The sequence below is a fragment of the Schistocerca serialis genome, chromosome 9 (genome assembly GCF_023864345.2).
Source record: "Schistocerca serialis cubense isolate TAMUIC-IGC-003099 chromosome 9, iqSchSeri2.2, whole genome shotgun sequence".
Taxonomy (NCBI): Eukaryota; Metazoa; Arthropoda; class Insecta; order Orthoptera; family Acrididae; genus Schistocerca; species Schistocerca serialis.
In genome coordinates, this window is record NC_064646.1 from 495,754,546 (window position 1) to 495,781,044 (window position 26,499).

Here is a 26,499-nt window from a genome sequence, read left to right on the forward strand (position 1 = left end):
AGATGCATTAATGAGATTACACAAATGGGGAATAATTTGAACAATTAATTATTTTAAATACGTGAAGGGGTGCTAGGTTACAATGTATTGTTGGCATTGTTTTCTCTTTTGAGCACAACTGACCTAATATGAGAATATAAGATGAAGACTAAACCATGAAGATTTTGTATACTTTTACAATAAGATTATCTAATCATAAAGCTTTAGTAGTGAACATGTATACTTTGGATGTCACTACACAATCATGGAAGAGACACAGAGTATAACTAACACTTTCATTTAAGATAATATTGGTTGTTAGTAATGTCACCTGAAATGGCAGAAGAAAGGGAAAGGCACCCTTATACACTAATTGACATTCAAACATCCAGATGAGATCTACATAGGAGTATCCATAGCCACAACAGAAAAAATTTGTTTGCTATAAAGGAAAATTATGATTCTTTGTTACAGTGAATCGAATGGAGAGGAGTACATTTAAGAGACAACAGCTCAGGAAGCTCAGGAAGTGAGTATAGGTCCTAATTACAACAGGAGTTTCTTTTTTCCTTTTTTGTGAGTAATCAGTCTTCTGACTGGTTTGATGCACCCCACCATGAATTCCTCTCCTTTTCATCTCAGAGTAGCAACGTAATTACAACAGGAGTTTCTTTTTTCCTTTTTTGTGAGTAATCAGTCTTCTGACTGGTTTGATGCACCCCACCATGAATTCCTCTCCTTTTCATCTCAGAGTAGCAAACACAACGTATGTCCTCATTTATTTGCTGGATGTATTCCAATCTCTGTCTACCTCTACAGCTTCTGCCTTCTACAGCTCCCTATAGTACAAAGGAAGTTATTCCCTGATATGATAACAGGTGTCCTATCATCTTGCCCCTTCTTCTTGTCAGTGTTTTCCATATATGTCCCTTTCATCATCAATTCTACAGAGAACCTGTTCATTCCTTACCTTATCAGTACACCTGATTTTCAACATTCTTCTGTAGCATCCCATCTCAAAGGCTTTGATTCTATTCTGTTATGGTTTCCCCACAGTCCATGTCTCACTACTGTACAACAATAGAAGTAAATTACCTTAAAATATATAAGGAAAGAAGAGAGTAGAGTGGTATATAATGATTAAGCAGGAAGCTGTACCCTTATATATCAACTGTGTAATGAATAGGGCAACTGGACCACAGGAAAAAGGATGACCATCTATGCCTTAATGGAAGGGAAGGGAGGTATATACAGGAATACTATTGCTGTCAAAATTTGGATGGTTATTTAGAGAGTATCCTTTTGGTACCTATTGATTTTTTTCAGAGGTATAATACTGTTTGTTTTATGGATTACTCTAAAGCTGCAAAGTACAAGAACCTAGTTAAGTTTTACTAGCCCAATTCATATACTGATTTGATCAATAAATGATAAGGACAAAAGTGTCCAAGCTTTTTGTGCTGTTCATGAGATAGCTAATAAAAAGCAAAGTACGCTAGGCAATGAAAGGTTGGTATTTGTCTTAAAAATGCAACTCCCCTGATTTGATAGCAGTGACACAAAGAATAAAACTATTACACTATATGGGTGTGCTGTGGAAACGCTTGAATTGTCTATGAATGAATAAATAAATAAGACTTATTAACTATCTGAAGTAACAGGATATGTCCAAAGACAGGAGATGTATGTCTATTTCACAACTATACTCGTACACTGGTATGTGTTATAGAATTTTATATGATTTTCTCAGGGTTAGTAGTAACCTTGTGTCCTAATGAGAAGAATGTGCCAAGTGCCATAATCCGATTTCTCAAAAGCTTCATTCATTAGAAGAGGAGTCAAAATAACTGAACATATGTTTCGACTTATCCACAGATATTTGACTGTTTCTGAAAAACAGCAGTCAAGTTTCCGACGTGACTTAGATGCCTTTTTATGCGCAATGCTCTCAGCCAAAATGGTGATGCAGTGCCTAGTATTGTGGTCTCTCGCCTTCCGCGCCCTGTGTTCGAAACCCAATTATTGTCTTTATTTATTTTATTTTCTATTTCATTTACACACCCATGTCCATAGAGCATTACTACATGAATGTGCCTTATCATTAGGGGATGCAAGGACATTATATTAATTGTAAAATTACAGCTGGGTTTCACAGTAAATATCATAAATTTATTATACATGTGTATGGTATTTTCAAGGGTTACAATGTATTTAAATTCTCATATTCTTATACTTCATTCTTGCATCAGTCCTTATATTAATTTCTATATTACATTCTAGCAATATTATGAAAAGGAAAGCTGGCACTCAGCAAATAGCAAAGATGCTGAGTCGCAGATAGGCACAAGAAAAAGACTTGAGGCCTTTGTCAACAACAGACAAACCCCACACACACACACACACACACACACACACACACACACACACACACAAACTGCAGTCTCAGGCAACTGAAACAACCACACTGCCACACTTCAGTGTGGTTTCAGTAGCCTGAGACTGCACTCGTGTTTGTGAGTTGCGTTTGTGTGTGTGTGTGTGTGTGTGTGTGGGGGGGGGGGGGGGGGGGGGGGGGGGGGGATCGTCTATTGGTGACGAAGGCCTTACTGGCTGAAAGCTTTATTTGTGACAGTCGTTTTGCTGTGCCTATCTACAACTCAGCATCTCTGCTATATGGTGGGTGGCAACTTTCCTTTTCATAATTTTTGTTACATTCCATCCAGGATTTTCCACTGTTATATTACATTCTTATATTTATCCTTTAGGAAGGTGTGGTGTATTCCCTCCTGGATTACACTCAAAAGATATAAATTCGGAACACCACAAGCATCGAGCAACAGCAGGTTTCCCACAGTGACATTCCTTTGTATGAAACTCACTCAGGAATTTTTGTGTTTTGGGTTTTGTTTTAGGGTGCAGAAACAATTGAGGTCATAAGCACTCATGTGTTAACCTTAGAACACTGATATGTAAATCGCAGTGACTACCTGGCAGAAGGCCTCCGCCACTTATCTGACAACTCCACCTATAAACTCTGCCAGAGTGATCCTACCCCAGAAGTCCAAGATAAACTCCAATCCCTGCTTAAAGCCTGAATCCATTTCCCTCCTCATCCCTATGACAACTCACACACCCACCTTCTACATGCTCCACAAAATCCACAAACCCAAACATCCTGGACAGCCCACTGTGGCCAGTTATTGTGCCACTACTGAAAGAATTTCGGCCCTCACTGACCAACACCTGCAACCAATTGCCCGTAATATAGCCTCCCACGTCAAAGACACCAACCACTTCCTTCAACAACTTTCCACCATCACCACCCCTTTACCTCCTTAATCCCTATTTGTCACAGTTGACACCACCTCCCTACCACCGACATCCCTCATACCCATGGTTTTACCGCTACTGAACTCCGCCTTTCCCAATGTCCTTCAGACTCCAAACTCACTACCTCATTCCTCATACAACTTACTAACTTTATCCTAAGCCACAACTACTACTAATTTGAGGGGAGATATATAAATATAGCTATGGGCGCCCACATGGAACTCTCCTGTGCCAAACTTTTTACGGGCATTGAGAGGAGAACTTCCTAGCCTCCCAAAATACCAAATTCACATTTCTGGTTTAGGTTCATTGACGATATCTGCATGATATCTGGACTCAGGGCCAAGACACTATCTTCATTCCTTCACAACCTCAACACCTTCTCTCTTATCTGCTTCACATGGTCCTCCTCAACCCAGCGTGCCACCTTCCTAGATGTGGACCACCTCCTCTCTGATGCCTCCATCTGCAGCTCTGTCCACGTTAAAACCACCAACACTACCTGCATTTTCACAGCTGTCATCCCTTTCACACCAAAAATTCCCTCCATCATAGTGTGGCCATCCAGGGACGGCATATCTGCAGCGACAAAAACTCCGTTGCTCAGTATGCTGAGAATCTCACCAAGGCCTTCACAGACAGGCACTATCCCCACACCAAGTCCACAAATAGATCTCCCGTGCCATTTCCCCCCTCATACCCCAAATCCTTCCACCATCACCCAGAACCAGCCACAAAGTAATGTCTCCTTTATCACCCACTACCACACCAGGCTGAAACAACTGAACCACATCCTTTGCCAGGGCTTTGATTACCTATCGTTGTGCCCTGAAATGAGGGACATTCTACCTGAGATACTTCCCAACCCTCCTAAAGTGGCTTTCTGTCTCCCACCCAACCTCCGCAACACCTAGTCCATCCCTATGCCATGCCCAATCCCAACTCTTTGCCACAAGGACCATATCCCTGTGGAAGACACTGGTGCAATACCTGCCCAGTCTACCCACCCAGCACTTCCAATTCCAGTCCTCTCACAGGTTTATCCTACCCCGTTAGGGGCTGCGCCACCTGTGAAAGCAGCCATGTCATATACAAGCTCTGCTGCAATCACTGCACAGATTTTTGTATTGGTATGCTGATCAACCAGCTGTCCATCAGGTTGAACAGCCACTGCCAAACTGTGGTCAAGACAAAGTAGACCAACCTGAGGCACAACATGCAGCTGAACGTAATACACTTCATTTCAATGGCTGCTTCACTACCTGAGTCATCCGGATCCTTCCTTCCACCATCAGCTTTTCTGAAATGCACTGATGGGAGTCATCCTTACAACACATTCTCCACTCCTGTAATTGTCTTGGCCTCAACCCATGGTAACATACTGTCCCCACACTCTCAACCGAATAGTTTCCACCCTCTCTGTCCTATCATCTCCTCCCCATTCTCATCTAATACCCTGTTTATTTGCAGCCCTCTGCCAATGCATCTGCCCGTCTTTCTCGGCTCCAGTCCTCTTTTCCCCCCATCTCCCTGCCCCACAACCTCCTGACGCTGCACCTGTTGGCAGTCTAGTTACTGTACAATCCACCAGACATCATTTGTCTCTCTCCCTCACCCATTCACGACAATCCCTTCCTTCCCCTTCCCTGCTCACTCCAGATTGCTCCTTGCACCCAATGTGATGTTGCATTCCAGCACGGGATGCTAGAGTTGGTGGTCGTGTGTGTATGAATGGTGCTGCGCGTTCTCTCTCTCTCTCTCTCTCTCTCTCTCTTACTGACAAAGGCTGTGGCTGAAAGCTATAAGTGAGTGTCTTTTAATTATGCCTGTCTGAAACTTGACGTATCTTCTCTATGGTAAGTAGCAATCTATATTTTCCTACACTGTTACTAACTAAAAGAAATTACACATTAAGCCTAATCGACAGAAGAGAAGAAAGCTAAAAACAAAGGCTTCCCCTTGGAGAAAGGTCCACAGAATACACTGCAGAAACAGCAGAGGTCCCAAACTAAACATTAAATGTCTTAGCCATATTGCTATGGTGGATAAAAAGTAAAACACAGTTGACAGCCCACATGTCGTTCGTAAATACAGCTAGTAACTCAGATGGCAAACATACACTGAAATGTAAGCAATTAAAGAAAAAGGCATTCTGTCAGGAAATAGCGAACCATCAAAGGTTGATGACAGTGATGACAGTGAGCATAAAGTAGTGGGGGGGGGGGGGGGGGTGTAACCACTTAACAATTGGCGATGGCTAAAAAGACAATGCCTTATATGCAACCTAGCTAAAATGATTTCTTCATGATGAGAGGGCCAAGAGGAGGTTGGCCAAGCAGCTAAGAAAGGTTTGCTTCCCCAGAGCTTGTTTCCATGAAGAGACGACCAGTGGCGATGCCAAAGTGACGCCATCTGGCACAACACAGCGACATGGAAATCATCCGAAGCAACAGAAGAGGTAGCAGGCCGAGATAGGAACAGGGTTAGCAGCCTTACTCCCCATCCCCACGTGACCAGGCACCCACATGAACATTACAGTGGCTCTGTCAACAGTGACAAGTGGGAGCTTTCCTGGACTGATTGCACAAAGAGATGGACCGTGTACAGCACACCAAAACTCTGAAGGGCACTGAGAGAATCAGAGCATATGACACAATTAAAAAGCCTGTGTCACTGGAAGAAATGGGTGGCCTGATAGAGGGCAAAGAGGTCTGCTGTAAATATTGGGCAGTGTTCTGGAAGCCAATACCAAAAATGATTTATACCTATGACAAAAGTATACTCAACACCACAGTCAGTCTTAGAGACAGTAGTGTACACAGAGGTGTTATCACCAAGTTGCGTGCAAAGGTCGAGAAACTTGTGGCGATAGATCAATCTGGAGTAGTGTCCTTAAGGGTCTATCCTCATCGGGAAAGTGGCAGTACCATGAAGTTAAGCTGCTGGAGCAGTAGCTGGAAGCAAACTCCGGGAGGTAACAGAAGGAGGACATGCCCATACTGGCGGTCAAATAAGTCATTGAATAAGAGGGCATAGGATGTATGGCCGGGCATAGCAGAAAAATGGAACGCATACCTGCTGACGAGGACATCACGCTGGTATGACAGTACCAGTTCAGCAGCTTCTACATAAGGACCCTCAACCAGGCTAGTGCAAAAGGCGCCAGAGGCCAAACATATTCCACAAAAGTGAATTGTGTTAAAACAATGTAAGATGGATCAACGTGCAGAGGAATAAGTGAAACACCCATAATCCAGTTTTGCAAAGACAACGGATCATGCTGGTTTGATTCACTCCCCAGGAAGTACCACTTAGGGCACATAAGACATCAAGGGACCAAGTACATCGTGTGGCCAGGTAAGACACGTGAGAGGACCAAGAAAGTTTCCTACCAAGCATGAACCCAAGTTATTATCAAGCATGAGCCTCAGGTATTTCATAGTTTAAGTGAACGGAAGAGCAACGGGCCCAAGATGTAAAGATGGTGGAAGAAACACACTGCACCACCAAAGATTCATATAAACAGTTTTGTCAGTGGAAAAGCAAAAGCCACTGACATTGGTCCACAAGTAGAGATGACGAGACATCGCTGAAGACACAGTTCAAGGAGACAAGCCCTTGGAGAACTACAATACATCGCAGAATGGAGCCTTGAGGCACCGAGTATCCGACAAGGCCGATACCACATATACCTTGAAAACTTGGTCTTTTTAAAATTCCTGAAGGAAATGGGGCAAGTGGCCTTGCAAGCCCCATGTCAACAGAGTACAGAGGATACCAGTCCACAGTCTGGTATTTCCGCAGAAAACTGTTTATGACATGGGTTGACAAAGTGACAAGACTGTCAACTGCACAATGGCGGGCTTAAAATCCACGTTGTGCTGTGGTTAGTAGATTGCCAGACTCAAGTCACTATACCAGCCGGCCAGGAATCATATGACCCATCACCTTGCAAACAGAACTCGCAAAAGAAATAAGTTGGTAGCTAGAAGGAAGGTTTGTCCTTACCGGGCTTAGGTATGGGTATGACAGTGGTTTCACACCAGCATCTGCGAAATATGCCATCTGCCCAAATAGGATTGTACATTTGAAGGAGAATGTGCCTGCCTGCAGGAGAAAGCTGCTGCAACATATGAATGTGAACAATGTTCGGCACTGTGGTGGAAGATCAGGATGAAGTGACAGCATGGTCCAGCTCCCTCACAGTGATGGCAGCATTACAGCATTAACGATTTTGAAAGGAAACTGATGTCATTCAAGACTCATCCATTTGTTTCCAAGGGTGGAGGGTGGAGTGATAGTGGGTGGGGCTTGAAATCTCCACAAAATAGTGGCACAAGAAGTTGGAGATAGCGATAGGGTTTGCAATGACATCATCTGCTACTGTCAGGCTGAAAATCGAGCAAATGATCTTGGTCACAGAGAGTTGATGGAGGTTGCTCCACATGACAGAAGAGGGAGTGAAACAGTTAAAAGAGCCAGTAAATGCAATCTGGCTAGCTTTTCTGCTATCACGAAGACAGTGCACAAGCAACTGCTTATAATGAATACAGTTCGCCACTGCTGAATGATGGTTAAAAATGCAAGGAGGACATCTCCATGCGCGAATCGCGTTGCAGCACCCCACAGTCCGCCAGGCGACTGGGACATGGCGCGGCAAAGATGAAATGTGAGGTATGGAACATTCTGCAGTGGAAAGAAAAATATTCGTGAGATACTCTGCCTGGTAATCACAAGTGGGGAAATGTTGCTCATCAAAGGTTGCCAAGGAGGAGTTAGGCCTGCAGTCAGTTTTAGGAAGCTGCCAATTGGATTTACATGCATGTGGGGTAGGAGTCAGAAAATGGGGTCAACATGGGAAACAGTTACTCTAATACATGTCAGAGAGAACGGACTATTCGAGATGATGGTCAAGCTAGGCAGTGTAGAATGAGAGGTCCAAATGGGAATTGGTGAGAGTCGTGTCTGAAAGGAACATGAGTGCTCTAGTGTTAAGATAGATGAGGTCGAGCTGATTGAGAAGGTCAACCAAGAGGGAATATCTCTAACAGGTTCTCAACGAGGTCCAAAGGAAATGGTAGGCATTAAAGTCACTGAGCAGCGAAAAGGGATGAGGGAGCTGACCAATAAGCAGGAGTAAGCCTGCCTTGGTGACAGTGAATGACAGAAGGATGTAGCCATTAAAAGAGAAAAGGTGAAATGAGGAATGAAAATGCAGACTGCAACGGCCTGCAGGAGCAACGAAAAAAGCATGACAAATTTAAAAGAACACAAAATCCCCAATACTGGCATAGTTTTGCACAAGTTTGAAATAAAGCATGTACTTCCTTTGCTACCTCAATATCTCAGCATGTTTTGAGTGACTGGCCTTGTTTTCCATTCCTTTGCCAATAATAAGAATTTCAAATTTCTTTGCCACCCATTACATACTTCTGCAACACAAGTATCTGTGGACAAATGCGCCATGGAGTGGCCCTGGAGTTTAAATGGGTGGACGAGTAAGCTGCAGCTCCAGTCAGCTGACTTGACACAAGGCCACATGGTATACGGCCAAAGTATTGGTGAAAGAAATTGAGTTTCTATGATCACACACTTAAAAACTAATGGCTCAAAGAAATTTGTGAGTAGCACTTAGATTGTTCAAACTGCAACACCTAGGTCAGTCGGACTGCTACACACTGATCAGTGCCAATGAACAGTCAATGACACATAAAAAAAGAGAACAAGAGACCTCAGAAGACATGCTTTTTTATCAGAAAACTTTTTTTTTAGACTGATGCCAATGTCATGGAAGTTGGTCACAAAAATAAATAATTATATTTTTTTGAAGCAGCGATAATAATGAAGAAACATTTTCTGCTCATTATTTGTAGGCGAAGTTTTAAATTTTTCAAGTACAAAATTGTTACTGAAAAAATTTCAGTCTGAGAAAAGTTTGGCCATAAATGCACCCAGTACATGCAAGGGTAAGTAAAAACCTTGGCAAACTGATAAGTAAGTTGGGAACAGTGGAAGAGCAGTCAGTCAAATAAGAACTATCCCTGCATGAGATCAGCACATTTGGAAACATATAGATATGATCTTGTCACACCTGCGCATTTCAGTGGCTTTTCTGAATAATCAGATATGACAGTTTTCTACAGCAAGCACTTGTGCGTCATTACACGATCAGGGTGTGCTCAGTTTAAGGCAATATCTCCATGGGCCCCTACCTGCAATGCTGCTAATGTTTGGTTATCTTGAGTCACTGCACTTTCCTATTGTCTCACAAAGCAGCCAAAAAGCAAAGTAGTAGCTACGAGATGCAATCGAAAAGCCAAACAGTAAGTGGAGGATGAAGTGCCCCTTTCAGTGAAATTCCTTCACAGATTGCAAGCCATGCACCACATCAGCAATGCCGGGGAAAAGCTTCCTAGGCAATGCTGTCAATGGGTTCATACAGCATGATGCTGAACACTCCAGCCTAACCCATAATCAGTACTGGAGAGTGAATCTCCAACAGTGCCAGATACTTCTGCTTGTGAAACATCAGAAAAGAAGTTCTGTAAGTGTCAGATGAAAAGCCCAAGAATGTCAACAGGGAGCGCATGAGGATGCAGCCACAAAAACCTTGACTTTTTCTGACAGATTTTGACTATTAAGTGCAATACATGAAAAGTTGCTTGTTGAAACTGATATATTTTCTCCGCTAATGCCATCTATTGTGAACTTAAAAAGCAAGGTGAGAACAAAAAATAATTTGCCTCAAACCTTCCAATTTGTAACAGAATCTACCTATCTACATATTTTTTCAGCGAGACTACATTGCTTCAAGTTATCTTTTAACATTTTTCGTTGCAACAACATAATATCATAAAAACTATCTGAGAAAGTACACATTTTTATTATTTATGGCTTAAAAATTACACAAAGTTACTGATATGAAAAATACTGCAAAAAATCACGTAATTATGTTGTACATTCTAATGTCAAGATGACACATATACAACGTTAACATAGCAAAATATGAAAGCTGAAATATTTACCTTGTCCCAAAAGAAAAGGTAAGCTTGACTAAATTCAAATTCATCTAAATTGTAATGTTTCATGAAAGGTACACGCATTACATTAAGAGCAGCAAATAGCCAACATCGACCAGATGTCTTCTGGTTTGTGACAGGTTTGCCCTCAATTTCCACCTGAAACAATGTACACAATACACTAGATTTTATTCAGCATTTATGTGTTACAATAAGTTCACAATGTTTTGCTGCCATAACATGCATCTATGTGCCGAACAGTACAAATAATGGTGACATAAGCAGCAACAGAAAGAATAAACAAAGCGGCTATGAATTTTATATAACTAAAAACAGATCCAGGATTTAAGCCACTTTTTCATTTATCACAATGGTATTCTATTGGGTCCTGTTTACTGTTGTGTCATATGCTATTTCCATGTTAGCCAATCCAGTAACACTCATATCTACAATAAACATTCTCTCTGTAAATAGTTCCAAATAGTTTGCATGATTGGTGTTCTGAGTAATTGAAGTCTAAACGTAAAGAAACTTCTTCCAGATGATACTACATAAGTTCTTAATATTAGACAAATTCTTAGTCACAAATAGGTTACAAAATGAAGACAGTAAGAATTTTATTAATAGCATGAATTTTATTAATCTGTTGCACATTAGAGTACCAAAACAAGAAAGACTTTGTTACAGACATGACAAAAGAAAATAATAAGCAAAGATTTTGATACACTGTATTAATATTTGTAATATTCCTATTTCACAGTGACCAAAACAGGACTAATTAAAGCCCATTCTTCCTCAAAGTTGTAGGCACAAGTAGCACACGTCTGATTTATGGAGGGGGAAAAAAAAAAGTTATAACTGGTATTGTAAAATGTTCAGAAATAGCTTTCCTTTACTATCAAATTTCCTTCAATCCCTGGATACATCCTCCATTGCGTTATGATATTTAATTCTGAAGGTAAATATTTTCAGTTGCTCTTTCCCCTGAAATAGTGTGATTCTACATGCTTAACAGTGTTGATAAACTTAATCAGACTTTGTTTATCTTCAGATCCATCCTTTCTTTGAAAACCATGCCTCATTTTGCTGATTTTTCTGATGTGGTACTATTCCTGTAGCACGCTATTAACTCACTTGGCAGTGATACCAAGAATGGAGAGGAATGCCCCATTGGACATTCGAATAAGTTCCTTTTACTTCTCTTATTCGATTTAGTTGAGTCCTATGAGTATATTTTACAATGAAGTGGTTTTGATCATCTTTTTGAGGCTCTTGGTAGAACATTTCATGGAAATGTTTAAAACCATGCATTTTTTGTGTTTTACATTTGTACAGTTTATGGTCTTCATGTATATATTGTGGATAAACAGGCATCCTCTTTGCTTTGTACCTACAATAAGACAGAAAAAAAACCATACAAATGTATTTTTAACAGAACTATAAGGACCTACCTAACCTCGATAAGCTTTGTATTCAATGAATGGATGAATAAGAAACCTTGAAGTCCTAAAGTAATTTGGATGCACATTAATTTTCTGCGTTTTAATGATTTTCTTTGACAAATATATTATTATCTATCAACACCACATTTTAAATTGCTTCAGTGAGATTCAGTAATAGTATTAAAATGCTTAATAACCTCTCTTTCAGCTTTCAGAATATTCTTCTTCCATGTTTCAGGTTGTGCAATAACTTTCCTGAATTTATTACCCATTGAAGTAATACTAGGGCCCATTTTGTCATAGAAAGATTCTACATATAATAATAAAATCACTTAATAATTGCAACTTATCACTAGCAGTACTAAAAAGAACTTTCTATGGAAACAGTACCCGTGGTCTAGGGGTAGCGTCTTTGATTCATAATCAAAACGTCTTCGGTCCCGGGTTCGATCCCCGCCACTGCCTAAATTTTGATAAATAATCAGCATTGGCGGCCGAAGATTTCCGGCATAAGAAGTCAGCCTCATTCTGCCAACGGCCTTGTCAAAGAGGGCGGACGAGCGGATAGAGGTTCAGGGCACTCTCTTGTCCTAGGGGTGGGAAATTGCCCCTAAAGGTGGAAGAATCAGCAATGATCAATGACATGAGGATGCAGAAGGCAATGGAAACCACTGCATTAAAGACACGTAACGTATATCCACAGGACATGTGGCCTGTAATTGAAGAAGTGTCATGATGATCTCTCCATTGGCAAAAGATTCCGGAATAGTCCCCCATTCGGATCTCCGGGAGGGGACTGCCAAGGGGGAGGTTACCATGAGAAAAAGATTGAATAATCAATGAAAGGATAACGTTCTACGAGTCGGGGCGTGGAATGTCAGAAGCTTGAACGTGGTAGGGAAACTAGAAAATCTGAAAAGGGAAATGCAAAAGGTTCAATCTAGATTTTTTTTTTTTTTTGTGGTTTTCGGGCGCACAACTTCAATGGTCATTAGCGCCCTGACTACTCTAAAAATGCACTGCGAGGCACAAGTTGACAACAACAACTAAAAGGGAAAACACAATAAAAGACAGACTGACAGGCATAGGATTAAAAAACATCATCAAATGTCCTTAGCGAGGTGTGTCAAATTGATAAAACAAAGAACACGAGCAGCTGCTCGTGGGTCATCCGCTAAAATGGCATCGAAAGTATTAGGCAGGTTAAGATCGAGGCGCAGTGTGTTAAGATCAGGACAGGACATTAAAATGTGTCTAACCGTCAGCAAGTGCCCACATGGGCAGAACGGCGCCGGCGCAGCCGTCAGCAGATGGCGATGGCTGAACCGGCAGTGTCCAATTCTTAACCTTGCTAAAACGACCTCCTCCCGCCGAGAAGGGCGTGAGGAGGACGTCCAAGCCACGGGAAGAGGTTTTAAGGCCCGAAGCTTGTTGTCGGTAAGTGCAGCCCAATCGGCATGCCACAGCGACACAACGCGCCGACAAATGACCCTGCTAAAATCGGACGAAGGGACACAACAAGAAGCTGTCCGAGGCTGGAGGACCGCAGCCTTGGCCGCGGCATCTGCAGCTTCGTTCCCAGGGATACCGACATGGCCAGGAACCCACATAAAGCTAACCGGCGTACCGACGTCCACCAGCTGCTGAAGAGAGCGTTGGATCCGGTGTACGAAAGGGTGAACCGGGTACGGATCACTGAGGCTCTGGATGGCGCTCAGGGAATCTGAGCAGATGACATAAGCAGAATGTCGGTGGCGGCAGATGTAAAGAACAGCCTGGTAGAGGGCAAAGAGCTCAGCTGTGAAGACCGAACAATGGCCATGGAGCCGGTATTGGAAACTTTGTGCCCCGACAATAAAGGAACACCTGACCCCTTCATTGGTCTTAGAGCCATCTGTATAAATGAAAGTCATGTTGTTGAACTTCGAACGAAGTTCCAAAAAACGGGAGTGGTAGACCGAACCGGGGGTGACCTCTTTTGGGAGCGAGCTGAGGTCGAGGTGAACGCGGACCTGAGCCTGGAGCCAAGGTGGCGTGCGGCTCTCGCCCACTCGAAAGGTTGCAGGGAGTGAAAAATGAAGGTGTTGAAGGAGGCGACGAAAGCGAACTCCAGGGGGTAGCAAGGCAGAGACATACAACCCGTATTGAAGGTCAAGAGAGTCGTCAAAAAAGGAACGATATGACGGATGGTCGGGCATTGACAGTAGCCGACAGGCATACCGACAAAGCAGTATATCGCGCCGGTAGGTGAGTGGCAATTCGCCAGCGTCAGCATGAAGACTCTCTACGGGACTGGTATAAAATGCTCCGATCGCAAGTCGTAAACCCCGATGTTGTATGGAGTTGAGGCGGCGTAAGATGGATGGCCGTGCAGAGGAGTATACGAAGCTCCCATAATCCAGCTTGGAGCGGACGATCGACCGATATAGACGAAGTAGGACGGTTCGATCCGCTCCCCACGACATACCACTGAGAACACGGAGGACATTTAAAGAACGGGTACAACGGGCGGCCAAATATGACACATGTGGAGACCAGCTAAGTTTCCTGTCAAAGGTAAGGCCTAAAAATTTGATTGTCTCCACGAGTGGGAGAGCGACGGGACCGAGTCGTAAGGACGGTGGGAGAAACTCTTTGTAGCGCCAGAAGTTAATACAGACCGTCTTCTCCGCAGAAAAACGGAAGCCATTGGCGACACTCCAGGAGTAAAGACGGTCAAGAGAACGCTGAAGACAGCGCTCCAGGACACGTGTACACTGCGCGCTGCAATAGATGGTAAAATCGTCCACGAAAAGGGAGCCTGATACATCAGCTGGGAGGCAATCCATTATTGGATTGATCGCGATGGCGAAGAGAGCGACGCTCAAAACTGAGCCCTGTGGCACCCCATTCTCCTGGCGAAAGGTGTCGGACAGGACAGAACCCACACGTACCCGAAACTGTCGATCCATTAAAAAGGAATGAATAAAAAGAGGGAGGCGACCGCGAAAGCCCCATGTATGCATGGTGCGGAGAATGCCCGCCCTCCAACAGGTGTCGTAAGCCTTCTCCAAATCAAAGAACACAGCCGCGGTCGGGCGCTTCCGCAAGAAGTTATTCATAATGAAGGTCGACAAGGTAACCAGATGGTCAACAGCAGAGCGGCGCCTTTGAAATCCACATTGTACATTGGTAAGTAGGCGTCGAGACTCGAGCAGCCAAACCAATCGAGAGTTAACCATTCGCTCCATCACTTTACAGACACAGCTGGTAAGCGAGATAGGTCGATAACTGGAAGGCAAGTGCTTGTCCTTCCCCGGCTTAGGAATCGGGACAACAATAGACTCGCGCCAGCATGCGGGAACATGTCCCTCAATCCAGATGCGATTGTATGTACGAAGAAGAAAACCTTTGCCCGCAGGAGAAAGGTTCTTCAGCATCTGAATATGAATAGAATCAGGCCCTGGAGCGGAGGACCGTGATCGGCCAAGTGCGGTTTCGAGTTCCCGCATGGTGAATGGGGCATTATAACTTTCACAATTCGAGGAGCGGAAGTCAGGTGGCGTAGCCTCCTCTGCCTGTTTGCGGGGGAGGAAGGCAGGGTGGTAATGAGCGGAGCTCGAAACCTCGGCGAAAAAGCGGCCGAAGGCATTGGAGACAGCCTCAGGGGCCACAAGGACTTCATTCGCGACCTTCAAGCCAGAAACTGGGGAGTGCACCTTAGTGCCAGATAGCCGGCGCAGGCTACCCCAGACAACAGAAGAAGGAGTAGAACTGTTGAAGGTGCTTGTGAAAGCAGCCCAGCTGGCTTTCTTGCTTTCTTTAATAATACGACGACACTGAGCACGTAATCGTTTATAATTAATACAATTCGCCACTGTAGGGTGGCGCTTAAAGGTGCGTAAAGCACGTCGACGAGCACGTAAAGCGTCTCTACATGCTGCGGTCCACCAGGGGACCGGTACGCGACGTGGAGAAGAAGTAGGGTGAGGGATGGAATATTCAGCAGCAGCGAGAATGACTTCCGTGAGGTTTGCGACCTGACGATCGCAGCTTGTAAAGGTTTGATCCTGAAAGGTCGCCCTGGAAGAGAAGAGCCCCCAGTCTGCCTTGGAGATGGTCCAATTAGAGAAGCACGGAGATGGGGTATGCTGCAGGAGATGGATAACACACGGGAAGTGGTCGCTCGAATATGTATCAGAAAGTGCATACCACTCAAACCGGCGTGCAAGTTGGGGAGTACATATAGAGAGGTCTAAATGGGAATATGTGTGAGATGTGTCCGAAAGAAAAGTAGGGGCGCCAGTATTGAGGCAGACAAGATCGAGCTGGTTGAAAAGGTCTGCTAACAAGGAGCCCCTCGGGCAGGATGCTGGAGAGCCCCAAAGGGGATGGTGGGCATTGAAGTCTCCAGTTAACAAAAATGGTGCAGGTAGCTGAGCAATAAGTTGCATCACGTCTGCCCTGGTAACGGCAGATGACGATGGAGTGTAAACGGTACAAAAGGAAAACGTAAAAGTGGGGAGAGTAATGCGGATGGCAACTGCCTGCAGGCCGGTGTGCAACGTGATGGGATCGTAGTAAATATCATCCCGGACCAGCAACATAACCCCTCCATGAGCTGGGATACCTACCACAGGGGGTAGGTCAAAACGCACAGAGGTGTAGTGTGCCAAGGCAATTTGATCGCATGGGCGTAGCTTCGTTTCCTGGAGGGCTACGACAAGCGGACGGTGCAAGCGGAGCAGCAACTTCAAGTCCTCTCGGTTGGAGCGAATGCTGCGAATATTCCAGTGAATAAGTGCCATCGTAAAAAAGAAAGATGAGAGAAGTGGTCACCTCGAAGGCCGCTTAGGGCCTGGCTTCGAGCGAGCACTGCCGCCGCTATCAGTAGGCGGACAGTCATCGTCCATTGGGTCTATAGGGTCATCGGCCATCTCGGGAGGATGGCCGGGAGGGGGAGAGTCCTCCGCCAGTGAACGGCCAGATGTACGGCGACCAGCGGTGTGGCCAGGCGAAACGGATGACGGCCTGGGGCGGCAGCCGCTGGGTGGCGCAAGAGAAGAAATGCGCCGTGGCGGGGAAGGAGAACTGTGCTTCCTATGCGCCTTTTTGGAAGGACGTGTAGTGGAAGTACCGGTCGAAGGCTGTGAGGTCGAGGTACGGAGGAAGTCTGCACGGGATGGTTCCTTCTTGAAGGCCCGTGCATCTGACTTCGGTGTCTTCGCTTTAGCAGAAGCTGAAGAAGGTGCTCGTGTCTGTGGGGTGATGGGAGGAAGAGGAGACGTCGACCGCGCGATCTTAGCACTGGCCGAACGGACGACCGTGGTGCTGAAGGTCAGATCGCATGTCTGGGTTGCTACCTCCCGGGTAGTCCGAGGAGAGGCGAGGACAGTACTGTATTTCCCCGCTGGGAGCAGCGTGGGCTTCCTACTAGCCAATAGCTTGCGAGCAGCCGAGGTGGACACTTTCTCTTTGACCCGAATTTCCTGGATACAGCGTTCTTCCTTATAGACAGGACAGTCGCGGGAGGATGCTGCATGGTCACCCTGACAGTTCACACAACGAGGAGACGGAGGTGGACAGTCACCCTCATGGGCATCCCTGCCACAGGTGACACATTTAGCCGCATTGGAACAAGACTGTCGAGTGTGATTGAAACGCTGACACTGGTAGCAGCGCGTAGGTGTCGGGATATAGGGGCGAACAGAAATAACCTCGTAGCCCGCCTTGATGCGCGATGGCAGCTTAACACTATCGAAGGTCAAGAAAATTGTCCGGGTCGGTACAAGGTCATTGTTGACCTTTTTCATGACCCTATGGACAGCCGTCACGCCCTGCTCAGCGAGGAATGATTGAAGCTCCTCGTCAGTCAATCCGTCGAGGGAGCCAGTATAGACCACACCACGAGACGAATTCAAAGTTCGGTGGGCCTCCACCCGGACAGGGAACGTGTACAGGAGGGTGGCCCGAAGCAGTTTTTGTGCCTGAAAGGCATTCTCAGTTTCCAGTAATAAGGTGCCGTTACGCAACCTGGTACAGGATTTGACAGATCCGGCTATGGCATCTACGCCCTTCTGAATAACGAAAGGGTTGACAGAGGAAAAATCCTTTCCGTCCTCAGTTCGAGAAACTACGAGGAACTGTGGGGCAGGCGGTAGTACTTTTGTCACTGTTGGCTGGTCACGTTTCCGTTTTTGGGTCGAAGTAGAAAGAGATGGAGTAGAATCCATTGCGGAGGAATCCCCCATGATTGCCAGCGTCTCCGATGGCGCGCTCCTTCCTTGTGGGGACCCTCTCAGAGGGCACTCCCGCCTTAGGTGAATGTTTACACCTCAGGTCACACCTCCCGAGAAACAGACGGAGGGACCAATCGGCATGGTCAGAAGGTATCAGCTCAGGCAATCACCCCTCCCCGGGCCTGGCCTTTACCAGGGGGTACGCGCGTGCCTTACATGTCTACCCAGGGCGGGGACTTACGCGTTACCCCGTCACCGGCTACGTGTGCGAACGCGTGGGTCGGCCTTCAGACACGCACAGGGAGGAAGGAAGAAGAGGAAAAAGAAGAGAGAGAGGGAGAAAGAGGACAGACTGTCTCAAACGCCGAGGCGGAGACCAGAGAAGGCAAGGAGAAGAAGGCAATGAGAAAGCAAGGGGAAGAAGGCAATAAGAAGGCAAGGAGAAGAAGGCAATGAGAAGGCAAGGAGAAAAAGGCAATGAGAAGGCAAGGAGAAAAAGGCAATGAGAAGGCAAGGAGAAGGCAAGGGAAAGAGTAAGGAAGACAGTGAGGTGGAGAAGAGCAAAGAAAGGAACCAACAAAAGGAAGGAAGAAACGAGAAGTGAAAAAACCAAAAGGACCACGATGATAGGTCGTGGAACCGTCCGTCTCCGGACGCAGGCGCGAACTACCCCCGTGAGGGGGATGGACTCCTTTTAGTCGCCTCTTACGACAGGCAGGAATACCGCGGGCCTATTCTAATCCCCGGACCCGCAGGGGGGTCAATCTAGATATAATAGGGATCAGTGAAGTGAAGTGGAAGGAAGACAAGGATTTCTGGTCAGATGAGTATCGAGTAATATCAACAGCAGCAGAAAATGGTATAACAGGTGTAGGATTCGTTATGAATAGGAAGGTAGGGCAGAATGTGTGTTACTGTGAACAGTTCAATGACCGGGTTGTTCTAATCAGAATCGACAGCAGACCAACACCGACAACGATAGTTCAGGTATACCTGCCGATGTCGCAGGCTGAAGATGAACAGATAGAGAAAGTGTATGAGGATATTGAAAGGGTAATGCAGTATGTAAAGGGGGACGAAAATCTAATAGCCTTGGGCGACTGGAATGCAGTTGTAGGGGAAGGAGTAGAAGAAAAGATTACAGGAGAATATGGGCTTGGGACAAGGAATGAAAGAGGAGAAAGACTAATTGAGTTCTGCAACACGTTTCAGCTAGTAATAGCGAATACCCTGTTCAAGAATCACAAGAGGAGGAGGTATACTTGGAAAAGGCCGGGAGATACGGGAAGATTTCAATTAGATTACATCATGGTCAGACAGAGATTCCGAAATCAGATACTGGATTGTAAGGCGTACCCAGGAGCAGATATAGACTCAGATCACAATATAGTAGTGATGAAGAGTAGGCTAAAGTTCAAGACATTAGTCAGGAAGAATCAATATGCAAAGAAGTGGGATACGGAAGTACTAAGGAATGACGAGATACGTTTGAAGTTCTCTAACGCTATAGATACAGCAACAAGGAATAGCGCAGTAGGCAGTACAGTTGAAGAGGAATGGACATCTCTAAAAAGGGCCATCACAGAAGTTGGGAAGGAAAACATAGGTACAAAGAAGGTAGCTGCGAAGAAACCATGGGTAACAGAAGAAATACTTCAGTTGATTGATGAAAGGAGGAAGTACAAACATGTTCCGGGAAAATCAGGAATACAGAAATACAAGTCGCTGAGGAATGAAATAAATAGGAAGTGCAGGGAAGCTAAGACGAAATGGCTGCAGGAAAAATGTGAAGACATCGAAAAAGATATGATTGTTGGAAGGACAGACTCAGCATACAGGAAAGTCAAAACAACCTTTGGTGACATTAAAAGCAACGGTGGTAACATTAAGAGTACAACGGGAATTCCACTGTTAAATGCAGAGGAGAGAGCAGATAGGTGGAAAGAATACATTGAAAGCCTCTGTGAAGATTTGTCTGATGTGATAGAAGAAGAAACAAGAGTCGATTTAGAAGAGATAGGAGATCCCGTATTAGAATCGGAATTTAAAAGAGCTTTGGAGGACTTACGGTCAAATAAGGCAGAAGGGATAGATAACATTCCATCAGAATTTCTAAAATCATTGGGGGAAGTGGCAACAAAATGACTATTCACGTTGGTGTGTAGAATATATGAGTCTGGCGACATACCATCTCACTTTCGGAAAAGCATCATCCACACAATTCCGAAGACGGCAAGAGCTGACAAGTGCGAGAATTATCGCACAATCAGCTTAACAGCTCATGCATCGAAGCTGCTTACAAGAATAATATACAGAAGAATGGAAAATAAAATTGAGAATGCACTAGGTGACGATCAGTTTGGCTTTAGGAAAAGTAAAGGGCCGAGAGAGGCAATTCTGACGTTATGGCTAATAATGGAAGCAAGGCTAAAGAAAAATCAAGACACTTTCATAGGATTTGTCGACCTGGAAAAAGCGTTCGACAATATAAAATGGTGCAAGCTGTTCGAGATTATGAAAAAAGTAGGGGTAAGCTATAGGGAGAGACGGGTCATATACAATATGTACAACAACCAAGAGGGAATAATAAGAGTGGACGATCAAGAACGAAGTGCTCATATTAAGAAGGGTGTAAGACAAGGCTGTAGCCTTTCACCCCTACTCTTCAATCTGTACATCGAGGAAGCAATGATGGTAATAAAAGAAAGGTTCAGGAGTGGAATAAAAATACAAAGTGAAAGGATATCAATGATACGATTCGCTGATGACATTGCTATCCTGACTGAAAGTGAAGAAGAATTAAATGATCTGCTGAACGGAATGAACAGTCTAATGAGTACACAGTATGGTTTGAGAGTAAATCGGAGAAAGATGAAGCTAATGAGAAGTAGTAGAAATGAGAACAGCGAGAAACTTAACATCAGGATTGACGTTCACGAAGTCAATGAAGTTAAGGAATTCTGCTACCTAGGCAGTAAAATAACCAATGACGGACGGAGCAAGGAGGACATCAAAAGCAGACTCGCTATGGCATAAAAGGCATTTCTGGCCAAGAGAAGTCTACTAATATCAAATACCGGCCTTAATTTGAAGAAGAAATTTCTGAGGATGTACGTCTGGAGTACAGCATTGTATGGTAGTGAAACATGGACTGTGGGAAAACCGGAACAGAAGAGAATCGAAGCATTTGAGATGTGGTGCTATAGACGAATGTTGAAAATTAGGTGGACTGATAAGGCAAGGAATGAGGAGGTTCTATGCAGAATCGGAGAGGAAAGGAATATGTGGAAAACACTGATAAGGAGAAGGGACAGGATGATAGGACATCTGCTAAGACATGAGGGAATGACTTCCACGGTACTAGAGGGAGCTGTAGAGGGCAAAAACTGTAGAGGAAGACAGAGATTGGAATACGTCAAGCAAATAATTGAGGACATAGGTTGCAAGTGCTACTCTGAGATGAAGAGGTTAGCACAGGAAAGGAATTCGTGGTGGGCCGCATCAAACCAGTCAGTAGACTGATGAAAAGAAAAAAAAAAAAAAAAAAAAAAAAAAAAAAAAAAAATTGGAAACAGATGATCTCAAACTATGAAGCAATGTGGCCGCGAATGGGAGGCTGCCATCGGTTAGTGCTGCCTTGGAGTCATTCTGCACTTTATCCGAGAGAGAAAGTGCTGTACGTCTCCAAACAATGATTTTCTCATCTGTTTCTGAAGGGATAAGGTGCAGATAGACACTAACCAATTAGTATATCATGTTCTTTGGAAAAAATAAAAATAAAAAAACACTGAAACAAGCAATAACCTTATTTTTGATAATTTTAGAGAAAGACCAGTTTGATTCTAGGCTACTCATCTTAACTTCTCTAAGAGCATACTGTGCACAATCAAATAATTTTTGACAGGAAATACCTGTTAGCAAATTATTTGCCATTTAAATTTTGTGCAATCTGATTCACAAATTGCAAAACAGCATATTCTGAGGAAAGATCCTTTTGAAACCTGACTAAATATATTTTGGATTAAGGGAGTTACTTTTCTTGGGTACATAATTTTTTCTTTGGTACATAATCTTTTCCAATGCGTTCAGGGAAGAGGTAAGCAGTGATATTGGTCTGAGTACAGCATATCTCAATAAGCCTGGAAATATACCCAGTACTTGTGCTGTATTGTATATGTGACTTAACACATTGCATATGTGTAAACAATATTTTAGTAATTATCAGGCCTGAGTGAGATTTTGCTTTGAGATATTCTTATTTCTTTTGCAAAGCACAGAGTAATCATGATTTTGCTGTGTGTGTGTGTGTGTGTGTGTGTGTGTGTGTGTGTGTGTGGGGCGTTAATTTTCGCACATATTCTATTACTTTATGTCTTCTAGAAATTTCCTGTTTTCTGTTCATTGATCATGAACCATGGCTAGTTTGCATAATGGACAGAAAGGTCATTCAGAACTTTGTAAACATGTGCCAGTTCCATTCCATTCATACAATGAGTGCTTAAATGCCTCTGCGAGTGCTGTAGTTTGAGCTCGTCTTTGTGACCCAATGTGTAAAGGGGTTGTAGTACAGTCCAAGATTCCTCATTTAAAGCTGGTACTCGAATCTTTGTTAAGTAGGCTTTCTTAGGACAATTTACATCTATCTTCAACGGCATCTCTGTAACGCCTTCCCACAGGTTGAACGAACTGGTGAATGGCTGCCCTTTTTTATGCCCTGCTCAAAAGATTCTGCTGTACTTCATTGAGCAATAACTGAGGACCAGGTGTTAAAAAATTATACCTTCATCTTTCACAAATTAAGTACACAACAAAACATCATTACATCTGTGCTTGTATACATAAAGAGAAGTGAAATATCCAACAGGTGTCGACAACAAAGTGGTAACAATCATTGATCCCATCATGCTGGGTGCTTTTCACTGGACTCAGAGCTTCAATAATGTGTATGCCTTCCATGCGCTTTTATCAGTGCCCGACAAGTATGTGGCATGCTGCGTATAATTATACAGAGGTCACCCTGTGGCATCCATTCCCAATCTTCAATTACAGTCCACGGAGTTCTTAGAAAATCTGTGGTGGAGCAGAACGAACACGAATACGTCTGTCAAGCACGTCCCACATATGCACAATGGAGTTCAGATCATGACTCATTGCTGGACATTCCATTACGTCGATGTCCTCGCTTTGCATGGCACCCCTGTTGATGCCTGCCGTGTAGGATTAGGATCCAGGCTCACTACTGTATGCAGCAGCGATCACACGGTCCAACAGCGCCTCTCAGTATCTATTCAATGTACTGCCTGGTGGTAAGATAACTGTGGCAACAACGAGATTTGTATGGCTGTCAACATCGAAGCCTCCCCACAAAATCGCAGAACCTTGGAAGTCTGTCGATGTCCTGGGCAATATTTGGCAGGTATTGATCACCGTGGGTCTCGACACACAAACACGGCCATCACCTTGCATCACAGGGCAACTGGACTAGTCTGTAAATAATAAGTTTCGCCAGTTATGAAGTTGCCAGTTGACATGGAAACAGCAGGACTGAAAGCGAGCTGCAAGATGTTGTCATGTCAATGGAGCACTCTAGCAGGACATCTGGGCTGTAAGGTCCTTTCTCGTAACATGTTCATTATAGTCCAACGGGACACAGCAGCTCCACCGACCCTTCTGAGATCTTCGTGCAGTGCTCTGGTGGTATCTGTGTGATGCCACAATGCAGAGAAAACCAGATATCAGCCTTCGTGAGGGGTTGTAATGCATCAGCGACCTCATTCAACTCAGCTTGTATACTAACCTCTCTCCCTGTAGTATGTTCTTTGGACGACATATGGAGAGGCACTGGCATCTGCAGTAACACAACTGAAAGACCATCCTTTTTGTATCAAACAGGTCACCCTAGCCACTTGTACTGCATTAAGATGTTGCATTGCATGTGATTCATTGAATACATCATCCACAAATGACAACTGCTATCTGTGTACCACACTAGATAACACCGTGACACTGGTACTCACTTTCTTCTGAGGGGTCATCTGACACTATAATGCATAACACAGCTGATATTGTGAATAATTTTAATTGTTGCCTACAATGAAAGCAAAGATCTCATGTAGAAAGACCACAGGTACACACTATATCAAAATAGATCTAACATACCAAATGTTGATACACATGTTCCCTTAATTCTTTTGAACAATGCATATGTTCAGTATCCCCTGTTAGTACTATTCAGTACAAGTCTCACACTCTTGAGCAATATTCTCAGACGAGTCACACCAGAGTTTTGTAACTAATCTCCTTTACAGAATGATACCATTTTCCACAATTTTGCACAGAGCATAACTTAATCATAGCTAACATTTGGTTCAAGAATCATAAAAGAAGGTTGTATACCTGGAAGAATCCTGGAGATACTAAAAGGTATCAGATAGATTATATAATGGTAAGACAGAGATTTAGGAACCAGGTTTTAAATTGTAAGACATTTCCAGGGGCAGATGTGGATTCTGACCACAATCTATTGGTTATGAACTGCAGATTGAAACTGAAGAAACTGCAAAAAGGTGGGAATTTAAGGAGATGGGACCTGGATAAACTGAAAGAACCAGAGGTTGTAGAGAGTTTCAGGGAGAGCATAAGGGAACAATTGACAGGAATGGGGGAAAGAAATACAGTAGAAGAAGAATGGGTAGCTCTGAGGGATGAAGTAGTGAAGGCAGCAGAGGATCAAGTAGGTAAAAAGACGAGGGCTAATAGAAATACTTGGGTAACAGAAGAAATATTGAATTTAATTGATGAAAGGAGAAAATATAAAAATGCAGTAAATGAAGCAGGCAAAAAGGAATACAAATGTCTCAAAAATGAGATCGACAGGAAGTGCAAAATGGCTAAGCAGGGATTGCTAGAGGACAAATGTAAGGATGTAGGGGCTTGTCTCACTAGGGGTACGATAGATACTGCCTACAGGAAAATTAAAGAGACCTTTGGAGAGAAGAGAACCACTTGTATGAATATCAAGAGCTCAGATGGCAACCCAGTTTTAAGCAAAGAAGGGAAGGCAGAAAGGTGGAAGGAGAATATAGAGGGTTTATACAAGGGCGATGTACTTGAGGACAATATTATGGAAATGGAAGAGGATGTAGATGAAGATGAAATGGGAGATAAGATACTGAGTGAAGAGTTTGACAGAGCACTGAAAGACCTGAGTCGAAACAAGGCCCCGGGAGTAGACAACATTCCATTAGAACTACTGATGGCCTTGGGAGAGCCAGTCATGACAAAACTCTACCATCTGGTGAGCAAGATGTATGAGACAGGCGAAATACCCACAGACTTCAAGAAGAATATAATAATTCCAATCCCAAAGAAAGCAGGTGTTGACAGATGTGAAAATTACCGAACTATCAGTTTAATAAGTCACAGCTGCAAAATACTAACGCGAATTCTTTACAGACGAATGGAAAAACTGGTAGAAGCGGACCTCGGGGAAGATCAGTTTGGATTCCGTAGAAATGTTGGAACACGTGAGGCAATACTAACTTTACGACTTATCTTAGAAGAAAGATTAAGGAAAGGCAAACCTACGTTTCTATCAATTGTAGACTTAGAGAAAGCTTTTGAAAACGTTAACTGGAATACTCTCTTTCAAATTCTGAAGGTGGCAGGGGTAAAATACAGGGAGCAAAAGGCTATTTACGTTATTCAATCTGTATATTGAGAAAGCAGTAAAGGAAACAAAAGAAAAATTCGTAGTAGGTATTAAAATTCATGGAGAAGAAGTAAAAACTTCGAGGTTCGCCGATGACATTGTAATTCTGTCAGAGACAGCAAAGGACCCGGAAGAGCAGTTGAACGGAATGGACAGTGTCTTGAAAGGAGGTTATAAGATGAACATCAACAAAAGCAAAACGAGGATAATGGAATGTAGTCAAATTAAATTGGGTGATGCTGAGGGGATTAGATTAGGAAATGAGACACTTAAAGTAGTAAAGGAGTTTTGCTATTTAGGGAGTAAAATAACTGATGATGGTCGAAGTAGAGAGGATATAAAATGTAGACTGGCAATGGCAAGGAAATCGTTTCTGAAGAAGAGAAATTTGTTAACATCGAGTATAGATTTAAGTGTCAGGAAGTCGTTTCTGAAAGAATTTGTATGGAGTGTAGCTATGTATGGAAGTGAAACATGGACGATAACCAGTTTGGACAAGAAGAGAATAGAAGCTTTCAAAATGTGGTGCTACAGAAGAATGCTGAAGATAAGGTGGGTAGATCACGTAACTAATGAGGAGGTATTGAATAGGATTGGGGAGAAGAGAAGTTTGTGGCACAACTTGACTAGAAGAAGGGATCGGTTGGTAGGACATGTTTTGAGGCATCAAGGGATCACAAATTTAGCATTGGAGGGCAGCGTGGAGGGTAAAAATCGTAGAGGGAGACCAAGAGATCAATACACTAAGCAGATTCAGAAGGATGTAGGTTGCAGTAGGTACTGGGAGATGAAGGAGCTTG

At 43.8% G+C, this 26,499-nt stretch overlaps 1 protein-coding gene across 2 annotated transcripts in view; it reads right to left on the bottom strand.

The window, feature by feature from the left end:
- LOC126419170 (bleomycin hydrolase) overlaps positions 1-26,499 on the bottom strand; it is a 111,641-nt gene that overhangs the window by 64,917 nt on the left and 20,225 nt on the right. For both annotated transcript variants that reach the window (XM_050086298.1, XM_050086297.1), the window contains exon 3: positions 10,335-10,487. In XM_050086298.1, coding sequence (XP_049942255.1) covers positions 10,335-10,487 — 153 coding nt within the window. The remainder of the gene's footprint in view (positions 1-10,334; positions 10,488-26,499) is intronic.